This window comes from Crinia signifera, chromosome 7 (genome assembly GCF_055691185.1).
Source record: "Crinia signifera chromosome 7, ASM5569118v1, whole genome shotgun sequence".
NCBI lineage: Eukaryota > Metazoa > Chordata > Amphibia > Anura > Myobatrachidae > Crinia > Crinia signifera.
The window spans coordinates 125,868,207-125,884,610 of NC_139223.1; the positions used below are offsets into that span (position 1 = coordinate 125,868,207).

At 44.1% G+C, this 16,404-nt stretch overlaps 1 protein-coding gene across 1 annotated transcript in view; it reads right to left on the bottom strand.

Annotated features, from left to right (window-relative positions):
• Positions 1–16,404, bottom strand: part of CFAP65 (cilia and flagella associated protein 65) — a 97,385-nt gene that overhangs the window by 70,974 nt on the left and 10,007 nt on the right. Inside the window, exons 6-11 of the mRNA XM_083153732.1 lie at positions 15,490–15,689; positions 10,887–11,026; positions 10,037–10,259; positions 4,601–4,866; positions 1,991–2,191; positions 578–925 (exon numbers count right to left, since the gene is read on the bottom strand). Coding sequence (XP_083009858.1) covers positions 578–925; positions 1,991–2,191; positions 4,601–4,866; positions 10,037–10,259; positions 10,887–11,026; positions 15,490–15,689 — 1,378 coding nt within the window. The remainder of the gene's footprint in view (positions 1–577; positions 926–1,990; positions 2,192–4,600; positions 4,867–10,036; positions 10,260–10,886; positions 11,027–15,489; positions 15,690–16,404) is intronic.

Here is a 16,404-nt window from a genome sequence, read left to right on the forward strand (position 1 = left end):
ATAACCTCCACAGTTTCAAGGCTCATCAGAAACTGAATCAGGCCTGTACTCAAATATTCATTGAAACGGCCCGTACTCACATATTCATTGAAACGGCCCGTACTCACATATTCATTGAAACATATTTATTTATGCCATTAATATTCCTTTCTGCAAGTTTTCCATGGATTTAGGAAAATTAAAAAAATATTAATAGTATACCGCATTAATAGTGTACGTCAGTGGTTCCCAAACTTTTTAAAATCACGGCACCCTAGAGCATCAGAATTTTTTTTCACGGCACCCCTAGTTCAAAAGTTTCTTATTCTGTAAATTGATTTGTATGTCATACATGGGTTAATTTATGGGTGAGGGACAGGATTAGCTTCTGTTTGTCCACATATTTTATTATTGGCAGCCCACCAGCAATGTTTTTGCCTTTTACAATGACCATAAATAATTTCAATTGCCTCTAGACCACTAATCCAAGGCACCCCTGCAAGTGTCCTGAGGCACCCCAGGGAGCCTAGGCACACAGTTTGGGAACCACTGGTGTACGTTATTCATTGGAGTTTGTTTCTCTTTAACGTCTGCTTACCTTGTAAAAGACAAAACCTTCCAATTCTGCTGCATACAAGGTATTAGTCTGTGAGGGCTGGAAGACTACTCTAAAAGCTGTGGATTTCAGTGGAGGGATCTCAGTGCACTCTGGGGTAATTCGGAATGGGCTGTGAGGTTTGCAGGTCCACACAACTGTCACCTTTCCCTTTGTGTGATTGGTCAGGGACAGGGGAAGAGGTTCTGGAGAGTGTCCTTTGCACTGACCAAAATGAAAGTCTCTGATGCTGGCTGTAATATGTGATGACAATGTGGAGACCTCATGGTTTAACTCATCAAAGAATTCAGATGCAGGATCACTGGTGGTATAAGGTGAGTTGACTGCATCCTGGAATCAACAAATTAAGTTACTTCAGGATATAAACATAACCATGCTGAATCTATGAAGGAGTTTTAACACAGTCCCTTTCCTTAAAACATTGGTATTAAATAATGGCAGAAAAATAATTGCAGGACAAAGTACTTATGTTATAACATCTACTACCAGTACAGCCAATCAAGTTTGAACAAATAATAAAAGTGTCAGACCAGACCAATAAATAACACACATTTCCTATGTCTGTTCATTCTTAAACACTTTATTCATATTATTTCAGTGAAATTAGCAATTAAGCTTAAAGGCCCATATACACTATGCGATTTTGGGCTCAAAGTAACTCAGTTTTGCTGTTTGATCTACTCTCAGCTCAAAAGCCCGGGCCATGAGCAGTGAGCGCTGGTGTGCACTCCCGCATAATCACCAGCCGCTGACGCTCATCTGTTGGTATTACCAGCAGATGAGCGATGGGGGTGGACGGCTTCCCATAGCGTCCTGCTATGGAAAGCCATCCACCCTGGAAAAATCAGTAGAAGGGAGAAATTTGGTCAGTGTGTATGCACTAAGCGATTGTCAGCCTAGCTATTTTCTCCATCATCGTGGTCCTAACACGCTGGGCAAAATTTAGTGGGTGTGGTATGGTGCTCCCACAATCGGGATCGCGGCAGTCAGTATCCCGACATCAGAATCCCGACTACCGGTGTTCTGACAGGGGGGGCGAGACCAAAGAAGCCCCTTGCGGGCTCGCCTTGCTGCGGGCTCGGTGGCTCGCTTCACTCCCCACAGGTTCTATTCGCCCAGTATAGCCCCTGTCAGTCGGGAACCCGTCTGTCGGGCATTTAAACAATCGGGATTCCAATGTCGGATGCCGCCACCCCCTTTAGTAATGTGGGAAAATTGGTATATGAAGGGGAGTGCCACAGGAAAACAGGTGCTTGTGCTTAGAGTCAGACCTACGGTATGTTGCATTAGTGTACATGCTGAACATATTTCTGGTAGGGAAGGGGCCACAATCTAATCTAGGACTGCATACAATTCTAAGCAAAGTACTGAAAATTTCTCATTACAAACAGAAACCTGCTCTTGCTGAATGAGAGCTCCGGATGGGTCTGTGCCTAGCTTTCCTTCTTTGATCATGGTGCCCAGGATATCCGGAGGGTACACAGTCAGACCCCGTGTCATATTTGTTCGGTAAACAGAGATGTGTTTTGGAAGCACAGTGACAGGTTTTACCACGTCTGTGTGACAAGTGCCAATCAAATCCAGGAATAAAGGGTCCTAGAAAAACAATATTATTTCATCACTTCAACTTAAATAACAAACTACCAAGTTTTTCTGATATGTGATTATGGGGCAGATGTATTAAGCCTGGCGAAGAGATAAACTTGAGATAAAGTGGAGATAAATTGGAAGGAGATAACGCACCAGCCAATCAGCTGTGTTTGAAATATGACAGTTGGAAGTTGATTGGCTGGTGCGTTATCTCTTTCCAATTTATCTCCACTTTATCTCAAGTTTATCTCTTCGCAAAGCTTAATACATCTGCCCCATTATTAGTTACTAGATGTTGTCCCTGTGTTTTTATCTCTCTCCCTCTCTCTGGGCCACATGTACTAAGCTTTGAAAAGTGTGATAAAGTACCAACTAACCATCTACCAACTGTCATTTTTCAAACAAGGGGACAGATGTATTAAGTTTGGTGAAGAGTGGAGATAAAATAGAAGGTGATAATGCACCACACAATCAGCTACAGTATGTTTAGAAAATGTCAGTTAGGAGTTGTTTGGCTGGTGCGTCATCACATTCCACTTTATCTCTTCACCAGGCTTAAAATATCTGCCCCATAGCCTGTAACATGATAGTTAGGGGCTAATATCAGAATCAGCTTTATTGGCCAGGTAAACTTCATACACTAGGAAATTGAGTTGGATTGCTGTGCAACAGCCGATAGAGACAGTACAATTATCACAAAGGGAACACATACCCGCTGAGCTGTACAGCGCCTAGGCAGCCAATTCAGTGGCATCACTGGTCGTTGCACAGCCAGGCAGGTAACAATACAAGATGAGACAGTACAGTTATCACTCAGGGAACACATACCCACCGAGCTGCACAGCGCCTAGGCAGCCATCCGCGGCGCAACTGGTCATCGCAGCAGCCAGGCAGGCAATAATACAAGCAGAGGCAGTACAGTTATAGGTTGCTAGGCAGTGTACGAGACAGGGGAGACACAGAAGTGCATATGGCTGAGTGGCACAGTTCCTAGCCAGTCATTTGCTGCTCAGAGGCAGCACCAGGAAGGGCTCAACAGGCCATCCCCCCTACAGCACACTACAGGATGGAGCCTTAGATTGTAGGGGGGCAGCGTGTCAGGGCCCTGGCTGGAGCTAAGCTGGGGGGGAGGGGGACGTTCCAGCACGCACGACAGTCAGAAGATTCAGTCAGTGAGGCTGTGGGCCAGTAGTTGGAGTCCATAGGAGTTGTTGGAGCCTGCAACAACAGGGCACGCTGGGTGCTCGTGCGGCCAGGGGATCTTGCTGTCCCACTGCAGCAGCAGGGGTTGTCCTCTGGGCCGCCTGCTTTGGCACCTGTTCCAGGCCGGGGGGAGGGGTGGCTGCTGTATCAGGGCCCCCCCCAGCTTCCTTCGTGCCAACCTGGGTACACGTGCGGTGGTGGTGTAGCATGGAGGCCCACCACACGGCGCAGGGAACGGGAGTCATCCGCTTCTCTCCTCTGCCTCCTCTCCCCCATGTGGTGATGGAGCGCTCCGTCTCCACGCTGGGGGGGGGGCCGCACTGGGGGTCATCCGCTTCCCTCCGTCTCCTCCGTCACCTCTCCTCATTCTTCGCCTCCTCTCCCCACACATGGTACCTCCTTTCCCCCTCTCCGCTTCTCCGACCACCCCCGACCCCACCGGAAGTCATATGTTACAGATTGTGTTTTGAAAAAATAATAGTTAGGAGCAGATTGGTTGGTACTTTATCACTCTCCACTTTTTCACATTTCAAGGCTTAGCACACGTCGCCTTTTCTCTCTGTCCTCCTTTATTTTCAACAAAACACACAAACACATTTACACACAATCTATTTTTCGTATAAGAATTTTATTTCACCCAACCCTTAGCATTACTTTTTTTTTGTGAGTCCCTTTTTTCTGCACAGTGTTTTATCTTCTCTGTATTTGGCCAGTGCATATTATATATTTATTATGTGCCTTATTAATTTCTTCTATGCAGTTATACATTTTTGGCTGTAGATTATATTGTCACTTTGTAATTGGGTAATTTTTTGAGTGTCTGTGTTATCATCATAAGGTGGTATGTGATGGGTAAGCAGTGGCCTTTGCAAGCTGAAGGCATGTGCCCGCAAAGAGAGGCATGATCTTGCAGGCGCGCGCGCGGGGGGGGGGGGTGTGTGGCTTTGCAGTGCAGCCGGAGCAACTCGCATGCTCCGGTGTGCACGAGACCGCACATCACATCGGATCTGCTGTCAATCACATGCTTTTTCATGTGATTGTTCCACAATTGCATGAAAAGAGCCCAAATCTCATGCAAATCGCCTTGTTTATGGCCAGCTTTATACAAACACACACACACACACATATATCTATATATGAAATTGAATCTAGTACCTTTATAAATGGAAATAACATTAAGTATATGTTGTTTAACGTTAAACATTCTCTGACCTGGTGGTGAATAAGGCAGGCCACTCTCCGGTAGTGTGGGATTGGATGAGCTGGTGAGAAGATAATCTTCACACTCCGAGTCTCCCGTGGACCCAGGGTCCCATATGGATGATCAAATGAGAAAACACTTTCATTTGTGTCGATGTTAAACTGGTAGCGTGCTGGCACATCTGTGGAATTGGTCATTTCTAGGGTACGTAGAACCTTCTCCCCCAGGTTTATTAAACCAAAATCCAGTAAAGATGTCTGAAGAGTCATATATGGCCCTGCAAGTACATATAGAGGTTTATTACGTATAAAGTGCAACACTAACTCAAAAGAACTAATCAGTATTCAGATTATTTTGACCCATTTCAAGGGTATACAGTCGTTAGTTCGACACAGCTAAGGTCAACATCTATAGGGTCAACCACATGGTCAACCATGGGTCAACCACATGGCCTTAGGTTGACACCTGAAAATGGGCTTAGGAAAACAGGGTCATTAGGTCAACACAAGCATTAGGTCGACATGGGGTTCCAGGTTTTTTTTTGAGCCGACATGTGCCAACAGGCAGTATTTCATGCCCTACCATCCACTAGGGCAGGAACCGGCAACTGGCGGATTGGTGAGTGCCCAGAGATCACCGTACTCACCAACCCCTCTGTGTGTGTACCCTGTTCCTTTGCATGTGTGACCTCCTGTACACTGCTATCCCTGTGTGTGACCCCTCTACCCCCCTCATCCCTGGTATATGAACCCCTGTACCACCAACTATACCCTGCTATCCCCTTCCTCTGTGTCTGTGACCCTGGTGTCTGATCCCCTCTTACCCCTATCCCTGTGTGTGTGACACCTTGTACCTAAAACCCACTTCTTCCGACTAGCCTATCCCTCCTCCTCCTAACCTCTTTCGCTCCTCCTATCCTGCCTACCCTACCCCTCCATCCATTCCCATCTGTTCCTACTTATCCTATTGTTTTTCGTTCGTCTACCCACCACCTTTTAGTCTGTTAACTTTTATGAGCAGGGCCCTCCTTCCTCACGTACTCACCCTGTTCTTCCCTTCCTCCACTTCATCTTCAGTCTCCTCGACAATTTCCACACCTACTTCAGAACTGATGCTGATATTAGTTCTACCAGCTATACCCCTATTTATGCTTTATTTTATCAACACACCCTGTACGTTACCTTGTAATATGTTTTTTTGTTTGCTATGTACGGTGCTGCAGACATTTTGTGGCGCCTTATAAATAAACAAACTACTACTACTACTAATACTACTACTACTACCCCCATCCCTCTATGTGTGTGTGTGACCCTGTTCAACCCCCTATCCGTGTGTGTGTGAGAGACACCATGCCCCTATCCCCGCCCCTCTACCCCCTAATCCCTACCCCAATGTTTGTAGCAGCCTCTAACCCCATACTGTGTATAACACATGGTACACCCCCCTACTTCTTTGTGTGTGTGTGTGTGTGTGTGACACTACTCCAGTATTTTTAAGGCACCTTTTATCCGCACATGTCTGTGTTACCCTGTACCTTTCTTCTATATAGAAGGGGGCCCTTTCAGAAAGTAGGCCCACAAACTTCTAGTTACGCCAGTGAAGGAACCCCCTTGGCAACAAGCATGTAGGTTCTCCCTGTAGGTCCCCTTAGCAACAAGCATTTAACTCTCCTCTGGGCAACAAGCATGTAACTCCCCCTGGCAACGAGCATGTAACTTCCCCTGGCAATGAGCATGTAACTCTCCCTAGCAATGAGCATGTAACTTCCCCATCGTAACAAGCATGTAACCCCACTAGACAATGAGCATATAATCCCCTTGGCAACGAGAATGTAACCCCTGGCAAGAAGCATGTATCCCCTGGCACTGAGCAAGAAACTTCTGACTACGAGCAGGTAACCCTTGACCCCGAGTGGTCTTTCTTCATAACATCTGCTATTGCACAAAAGACTTCAATTGTATACTTTCATGTTATATTTTTAATCGTGACCGAACTATATTGTAAGAATCTTCAAAACCTATTCGGCTCACCACAATCTTCATCCAGAATTTTCCAATTTTCAGGACCGGTGGCGGGTGATGTGGTGCGGGCTGCTGCTTCGCTCCACGGGCAAGGGGGGGCTTACCGCCATCCGGGGGGCTGCTCCTAACTGCCGCCCTCCAGTGGCCAGCGCACCAAGCAAATGCCTAAAGCTTCCTAGTGGTGGCACCGGCCCTGCCAATTCTGCTTACATGAGAAGGCATTACATACGGCCGTCAAGCTTCCACCGCACTCCCGTGACAGGTCTCTGCCTGGCTGAACCTAACGGGGGCTCTGCTTGGTGCAACATGTAACAGGGGCTCTGCCTGGCAAAGCTTATATATGCTACGCTTAATTTTTTTTTTTTTGGGGGGGGGGGGTGAGGGGGATGTCTATTTCGTCAGTCCCGGGCCCCACAATTTCTATTTTTTACTTATCTCCAGTATCGGATTCAGGGGGGGGGGACCCAGGTAGCCGGGACCTGCAGTGCTCTGAATAAAGCCGGACAGCCCCCGCTCTCTGCCCGGCTGTCAATGGCTGTCACTTCTGCCCGGAGGCGGCTGCCCCCCAGTTTCTGCAAGCATGTATTCCTACTTGGCAACGAGCATGTAATCCCATAAAATTTAATAGGCCTTACGGTGTTTGGCATAATACGTTATGGCGTGTGGCTTAACGTGTAATGAGCATTACGGTGTATATTTTTGACACGCCCCTTCGGCGCGCAATGTCCCTGTTTATTGTATATATTGTGAATTTTGGAAAAATCCGTGTAGCATTATGTGAATTTTGGCTCAATCCTTGTAGCATTATGTGAATTTTGGCTCAATCTGTTTTGCATTATGTGAATTTTGGCTCAATCTGTAAAGCATTATGTGAATTTTGGCTCAATCTGTTTGGCATTATGTGAATTTTGGCTCAATCTGTTTGGCATTATGTGAATTTTGGCTCATTCCAATTGGCATCTGTAAGGGGCAAGTATAATGGGATCTAGTATTTTGTTGCATCATTCATAGAAGGTATATATGGTGTGGTACACTACACTCAAAGACACGCCCCCTTTTGAGTGGCCACACACCCTTTTCTAGAGCGGCTCGCACATCCTTCACTTTCGACGCCAAGGTGGGCCTGTGTACTTTAAATGCCAGGGCCTATTTTTAATCCCATTCCCGCCATCTCTCTTCTCTCCTCCTCTCTCTCTCGCCACTCTCTGAGCATGTACACAGGCACCACTAACACCCCCCCTCCCCTTTCATCCCCTCTCCTATCATGGTGCCATCCCTGGCATTTTCTCCTGGATCCGCCCCTGCTTATCTCTCTCCATTGACAAGGACATCCACATACTATTGACATAAAAAAAACATTCACAAACCTCCACAACTTTTTCAGAACATTTTTTATGCTGAAACCCCCCCCCCCCCTCGGCTTATACTCGAGTGAGGGTCCCACTTGAGTCAACAAGTTTTCCCAGCTTTTTTGTTGTAAAATTAGGTGCCTTGGCTTATATTCGGGTCGACTTATACTCGAGTATATACAGTACATTTATCTCTCTCCTGCTTCTATAACCTGGTGACATTTCAGCAAACCAAGGCCCCAACAGCTTGCCCCGCTCACAGACACCTAACTCACAATAACATATAAACCCAGCTAACCTCATAAACATCAAATATCTCCCCTTCACTTTCAAAATCACTAATCCTGTATGTGCCTTATAGAATGGTCACTCTACTGGCAACAAATTAACATCTATACACAACTTCTTCATATCCAACCTGCTGGCTTTAACAGACACATGGGTCACACATTCAGACACTGCCTCCCCTGCAGCCCTGTCATATGGTGGTCTCCCCTTCACACACACCTCCAGGCCTGGTTACAGTAATGGAGGTAGGGTTGGAATATTATTATTCCAATCCTCCTAATACATAGTGGTACCACAGGGTCCATCACTTACATTCACATCATTTGAAGTACATTCTATCAGGACTAAAGCCCCATACACATGGGGAGATTTCAGGGGAAATCGCCAGGATATACTCGCCGAGTGACCATATACCTGTGAGTACAGAGCGCCAGTCGCTGAGAGAGCGACAGCCCTGCAGTGGTCGCAGATGACAACAGGACACTCAGCAATTTGGTTGATAATTTGGTTTCATGTATCGCTGACCGATATCAATGAGTGACCAATCGCTTTGTGTGTTCGGAGATTTACACTTCTTTTTTGCTACATGTGGCAACTATCTATTGCTCCCACCTGGGAAACCCATAAAACTTATATTAGATATCTTTACCTGGCTCCTTCATTTCCTATCCTCTGATATCTCCTCCATCACCATGAATGATTTCTACAATGCTATTGATAGCCCAAAATCTGCTGGTCATGCCTCCAAACTACTCTATCTAACCTCCTCTCTTGGCCTATCCCAACAGACTGACCCCTTTACTCATCAGGAGGGCCACTGTCTTGATTTTGTTTTCACAAAACTATGCTCAGTTTCTGAATTCACTAGCACTCCTTTCCCTCTCTCAGATCACAATCTTATCATCTGCATGCTCTCCTCCATTTCTTCAAACTCAATGTCACTAAATTCCCCCAGTCTACTTCACACCCACAGAAATATTAATGCTACTGATTTCTGCTTTCATTACTCCTGAGATGCTTGTATCACATGTGAATAAGACCCCATGGTGCTTTAATACCCCTTTTACACAGAGGCAACCCAGGTTGGACCCAGGTCAGCGTTGGTATAAAAGGGTCAACCTAGGTCCATGTACACTGGAATCTTATTCAGGTCCTGACCTGGGTGGAACACTGGTTGGATCTTGGTAGTGGGCGGTGTAAACAGTCCCAACCCAGGTTGGGACATCCGGGTAGTGCTGAAAGGATACCAGAAGAGCAGGACGCCATTCCGTAAGTCAGCGACATGCGTTCCACAGTGCATTGCAGCGGCAAAAGGCAGCAACCAGGAAGGACGCAGCCACGAGCGGACAGTGCACACAGGCTCCGGGCACCCCTGATACCTGGCGCTCCACAGGCGGACCTGCCACAGCCCTATCCGGCACTAGGAAGCAGCACTGACAGGCAGTAGCAGGACCAAGAGCTTAAAAGGAGGAGGTGTGCCTGATGTGCCTCCCTTTTTAGGGATATATACCCTACCTACAGAAATCATAAATGGCTGTGTAAATGGGGTATGAAGCTGGGTCCAACCCTGGTGTTCAAAGACCAGGGTCTTACCAGGAATTTTGGTGTAAAAGAGGTATAAAGACTGTAGACAGGAGTTGTGCCTTTAGTTCTCATATTGAGCATTTTTGTTTGGTACTGGATTGGGGGTTATGAAATTGTACAGCACTGCAATGTTGAGGCTTTTTAAAGTTAATAATAAATATTATACTGTTGTTTTACTGCAATTTATGTTAAATGCCAATCATACCTTTACATGTTCCAGAAACCTTGAGCACGGTTTTCATGAGATTACCGACTGAGAAAACATGGAAATAGTCCACACTCTCCATGTTCACGGTACGTGGATGGAACTGCAATGGAATTCTCAACTTCCCTTGAGTTGGAACAACTCCATGTGTAACATCACAAAAAAAGTCGCAGTCCACTTGGGAGGACTGCTTCTGTCGTGTTAAACTGAAGGGAGCGTCTACCTATAGGTTAGAAGATGTGAACATATTGTTTAGCACTTACTGATAGTTTTAGCCCTTGTAACTATAGCAAGTAGCTTTTTTTATTATTCTTACAAATTCTGTGTCATAAAATAAAACCTCTAAAAGGCAAATTGAAATGTACATTTATTAAGCAACTCAGGCAACAATACAAAAGGTAATTTGGTAACTTAAGGCTGAACTAGCTTAAAGTCACTGCATGAATGGGACTGAGATAATAAGCAAACCTAATAAATACTGGATCAGAAGAAACAGTTCAGTCATATCAGTGGTTCCTAAACTTGGTCCTCGAAAAACAGTAACGTGTCCATGTTTGAAGTATATGCATGCTTGGCCACAGGTGACTTAATTAGTACCTCAGTCAATATGATTTAACCATCTGTGCTGAGCCATGGATATACCTAAAACTTGCACCGATAGTACTCCTCGAGGACAGAGGTTGGGAACCAAGTTGTAGACAATAAACCATGTTCATTATATTTTGGCCACTAGGGACACTGTTTAGTAAGAATTGATAGATGGTAATTATGTATCTATAACCAGCATTTTTTGATACCCAATTTTACATTTAACATGTAGAAGACATTTACAGATACCAAAATGACATACCAGTGACAGGTTGTGTATCTCTATGATTTTCTCAGCTACCATGTCCACTCCAACAGATCCGAACTGCAGTACTGGTCCCTTCTCTCCAGTGTTCTCACGAGATTCCCCCGGCACTGTCACCAGTAGATGAGGGTACTTTGCTGTAAAAGGAAACACACTGTAAAGATGTGATTGACACAGACAGTGGTTTTTAAATGTTCCCCACTTTAGTGCACAAATATGTAACCAGTGGCTCTACATCGCCTTTAGAGCCATAGACTGCCCACCTTTTGCTGTAGATGACAGAGTGATAGTTATTTACCGTAAGCAGAGTTAAGATTAGCATAGGGTTAGGATGGGGTGGTATAGTATACAAAGGAATTTATAGTTTGTGAAAAGGAGCTATTCAATTCAGCGAGCTTCTATGCCCGCAATGCTGTTTTGGGCTTTACCTGACACAAACAGAATCCGGGCAGGCACTTAGAGGGTTATTCTGGTTCACTCGCAAAGGCAAATTCACTCTCAGATGGATTTGGGAAAGAGATGTGCAGTAGGGCGGAGTGAAAAAACTGAAATTGAGAAATTCAAAATCGGCTAGTGTGGAAAAGTTGTGACTTGACTTGAATAAGAAACGTGCAAAAGCATTTTGATCTGAGTCAACATCTTCTGTTCTGGCAAGAGGCCTGAAGTTTCACTTTTTTGGTGAAAATGACGAAAACTGCGAAGATGCTTCGATCTAGTTATAATTATGTCAGGATGTCTTAGAGTGGTTCATTAATATACTTTAGCATAGTAAAAGAGAGTACGAGATTGTCCTAGTGCAAAGTGAATGACTTTGGTGGGAGAAAAAATCCCTAATAATTGACCCATTTTCATGGTCACAATTGTGAATATTGTGTGTTTTCTCCTGAACATGTTTATAATAGAAGAAGCACAAATACTCTAAATGGAATTTCGGTGACACTGTGTGAAATATAACACTGCATAATGGCCCTTAATCAGAGCTGATCCCAGCACAAATTTGTTCTCAAAATGGGCAAAACAAATGCTGCATTGCAGGTGGGGCAGATGTAACGTGCTGAGAGAGTTAAATTTGGGTGGGGTGTGTTGAAACTGAAATCTAAATTACAGTGTAAAAATAATGCAGCCGGTATTTACCTTGCACAGAAAACAAAATAACTCACACAAATCTAAAGGTGGCCATACATCTACAGATCGATTGTCAGATTGGGCCGGTTGGAACAAACAGCTGGTAATATCTGAATGACAGTTTTTCAGCATTTCAAAGCAAATGGTCAACTGTCATTTGCTCTCATCTTTTACCAGGATTTTGTTACAACCAGACAGATCGGACAATAAATCTGTAGATGTATGGCCACCTTAAATCTCTCTGCACATGTTACATCTGCCCCACCTGCAGTCCAGCATTTTTTTGCCCATTTTGAGAACAAATTTGTACTGCGATCAGGTCTGATTAAGGGCCATTATGCAGTGTTATATTTCACACAGTGTCACTGAAATACATGAAATTGGATTTATGCTGCTCTCTTTGCAGTGCATATACAAAGATAGACAATCCTGTGTATATAAATAAGAAATAACTGTTGCAGTCTGTTATTGAAAAACAGTAACTGTTACAATAAGTTTTACAAGTAACAGTGTAAACTGTCTAATGTATCATTTTACATATCACTTCTGTTTATTGACAGAAAAACAGTGTTGCATCCCCTATACTGGGAACATGATTGGGCTGCATTACAGCATATAATGATGCCAAAGATAAGCCAATATATTAACTGTTAAATATGTTGAAGTGTATTATGATGTAATAAATTGTAAGCTTGCAGCAGGGCCCTCTAACCCCCAAGTCTGTCTGTCATTACCCAGTTTGTTTTATCACAGTCTACTATTGTAAAGTGCAACGGAATCTGCTGAGCTATATAAGAAACTGTAAATAAATAAATAAACAAATACATTGATTCAAAAAATAACAGGTTAATCATTCTATGAGTGGTGTCCAGCAGTACATATATGCCAATCACTGTATTCATTTCTAGGCAGCAGGGCTGTCTTAACAGCAGTGTGGGCACCTGGGCAAAGCAATGCACTGGGGCCCTTACCCATTCTCCCCTCCTAGGGGTGGGGGGTGGTATCAGCAGCAGCTTTGATGTCCCACGGGTGGCAGGGGGTGCTCTATCTTCCATTCAACATGTAGGACCTGGAGCAGTAACTTCTGCTAATTACTCCTTTACTGCACAGGTGGTGGGAGGGTGAACACTAACGTGTGGAAGGGGGCACTGGGCTGTATGAAGGGTCCCTTGTAAATGACTTCCAGGGAGGTAGGGGGTGTTTTATACGCAGGGGACGGTTGGATAATGGAGTGGGCTTAATATTCGTCATTTTCCAGTGGAAGGGCAGCTTGTTTGACTGCAGATATCGCCATTATCTGGAAATAGATTTCTTAGCCTTCAATAGTATAGAATAGTATAAAAACCTAGAGTCCCAACTTTCAGGAGGTGCTGGTAACTTGGGGATCAGTGATCAGGAGCCAGAGCAATCCATTGACAAATATATAAAACTACACCAGATGTTTGGAGCTGGAGCAGGGACTGGCTGCTTGAAGGCTGATATCTCTGGTTCTGGGCATGATAGAGACAAGCCGCTAGTGTCAGAGAGAACCTGAGAAATATGACTGGCAATTGTACTTAACAGGTCGGATGTGGACTGCTGCTTTGAAGTTGGATATCTGCAGTTCCCCAGGGCCGATTTTCAAAATTCTGGTATCCCTGTAAAAAGGGGATCCTCAGCTATCAACATAGAGCCCTTATACGCCTGGGGCCCCTGGGCAAGTGCCCATTAAGCCCATACAAAAAGACGGCCCTGCTAGGCAGGATTGATCAGCAATACTTATTACAGCATAATGCATTTTAATGTATTTAACTGTTAATATATTGGCTTATCTTTGGCATAATTATATGCTGTAATGTAGCTGCAGGTGGGGCAGATGTAACATGTGCAGAGGGAGTTAATGTGGCCATACATCTACAGATTTATTGTCCGATCTGTCTGTTTGGAACAAAATACTGGTAATGGATGCTTTGAAATGCTGATACTTTGCTTTGAAATGCTGGAAAACTGCCAAAAACTGTCATTCAGATATTACCAGGTATTTGTTCCAACCAGCCAGATCTGACAATCGATCTGTAGATGTATGGCCACCTTTAGATTTGTGTTGAGTTATTTTGTTTCTGTGCAGGGTAAATACCTGCTGCATTATTTTTACACTGCAATTTAGATTTCAGTTTCAACACACCCCACCCAAATTTAACTCTCTCCGCACATTACATCTGCCCCACCTGCAATGCAGCATTTGTTTTGCCCATTTTGAAAACAAATTTGTACTGCGATCAGGTCTGATTAAGGGCCATTATGCAGTGTTATATTTCACACAGTGTCACTGAAATTCCATGTAGAGTATTTGTGCTTCTTCTATTATAAACATGTTCAGGAGAAAAACACACAATATTCACAATTGTGACCATGAAAATGGGTCAATTATTAGGGATTTTTTCTCCTGCCAGTCAGTCACTTTGCACTAGGACAAGCTCATACTGTTTTTTACTATGCTAAAGTATATTAATGAACCACTCTAAGACATCCTGACATAATTATAACTAGATTGGAGCATCTTCGTAGGTTTCGTTATTTTCACCTAAAAAGTGAAACTTCAGGCCTCTTGCCAGAAGAGAAGATGTTGACTCAGATCAAAATGCTTTTGCACGTTTCTTATTCAGGTCAAGTCACAACTTTCCCACACTAGCCGATTTTGAATTTCTCAATTTCAGTTTTTTCACTCCGCCCTAATGTGCAGGTCCTGATTTACCCCGATCTCAAAAGGGATCTTATTGGCTATATGATGTCACATGTTTTTGCTCCAAAACATGTGACAGCTGGATAGCCAATAAGATCCCGTTTTGAGATCCGGGTAAATCTGGACCTGTACATCTCTAATTTGGGTGGGGTTTTACTTTAAAGTGAGATCTATATTGCAGTGTAAAAATAAAGCAGTCAGTATTTTCCCTGCACAGAAACAAAATACCTCACCCAAATTTAAATCTCTCTGCACATGTTACATCTGCCCCACCTGCAGTGCATATGTTTTTGTCCATCTGAGAGTGAATTTGCCTTTGCGAGTGAACCACAGTAACCCCCTTAATTCAGAGACTACTGGTTCTCGTAACTAAACTCCTAGTTTAATTTGCGAGTGTTGACACTCTCTGACTTAAAAGAATTGAATCAACCACTATGCGCCCACTGCAACTTTTACTATATACATTGCTATTTTATTGCAGTAGTACATGATATAAAGGGTGTAAATCCTCTGCTCTAGCGCCTGCTGATGGAGATAATATGCAAATGCGACTTTTAGCCTTTACCTTGTGCACTAGCATGCTGGATGGAGTGCAAACCCTGCCTATTTTCAATGACTCTTATGCATTAGCACCGCGAGTGGTTCTAGACAGTCCACCATCAGCCCACCATTCACACTTGTCCCAGCCTATGGAAGATGCCATCTCTCCATCTGAACATGCAATTGGTTAGTCCATGAATCCTGCCTCCTCACCAATTGCCGTAAGCTGGATACTCCTTTGATATTCCTCATTCGCTCCAAAGTGACATGTTGCAAGCACATTGTATACGAGAGCACTCCGTGGCTGGAATAAGACTGTGGTCCGAATCTCACATCTGGGATCAAGCACCCCGGTGGCAGGGCTCAGCAGAAACGGCTCAGGGATGTCCCATCTGAACTGTGTCTCTAAGTCACTAAAACATATAGGGAAGATTTAATTTGCACTCTCTTTTTTCTTCTTCTTGCAACTCCTCTTATTTGGACTATAAAAAAAACCCAAATCCTGCAGAACTAAAAATATAAAGAGCTGAAAATCCCCAACTCCATGGGGATAAAATGTACATTTGTACTCATGTGCTGCCCAGAAGTAAACTATGCTTGTGTGCTTAAATCACTGTGTACTATCACATATGTGTTCCTAGATGTCTCCGTAACTAATAATTCCTCCAAAATGTACATGACTGCAATTTGAAATTACGTGGAATTATCTACATTCTCTCAATCTATTTGCAAAGTATATTTGCCACTTTGGGCTAGTTCTTCTGCTGAGCATTAAGGTGATGGAAATACTCCATAAAATGTACTTTTTTTTCAATGCAATCTATTTTTATTGAAAAGAGGCAAAAGCAACATATATAGCAAAGTACATGTTCAGGTCATACATGGGATAACAGCTACTGTACATAGCCTAAATCAATTTTAGAGTGGCATAAAATGCACAAATAGAGATATAGGGCCTAATTCAGGGCTGGTCGCTGGGCTGCAAATCTTTGCAGCCCAGCAATCAAGTGAACGCCGCCCCGCCTGAGTGGTTCCCCGTCCCGGTGCACAGCTGTGAATATGTTCACAGCTATACAAACAGAGGGAAACCAATCGCAAGTAAGTCTAGACTAGCCTGCATTATCAGGT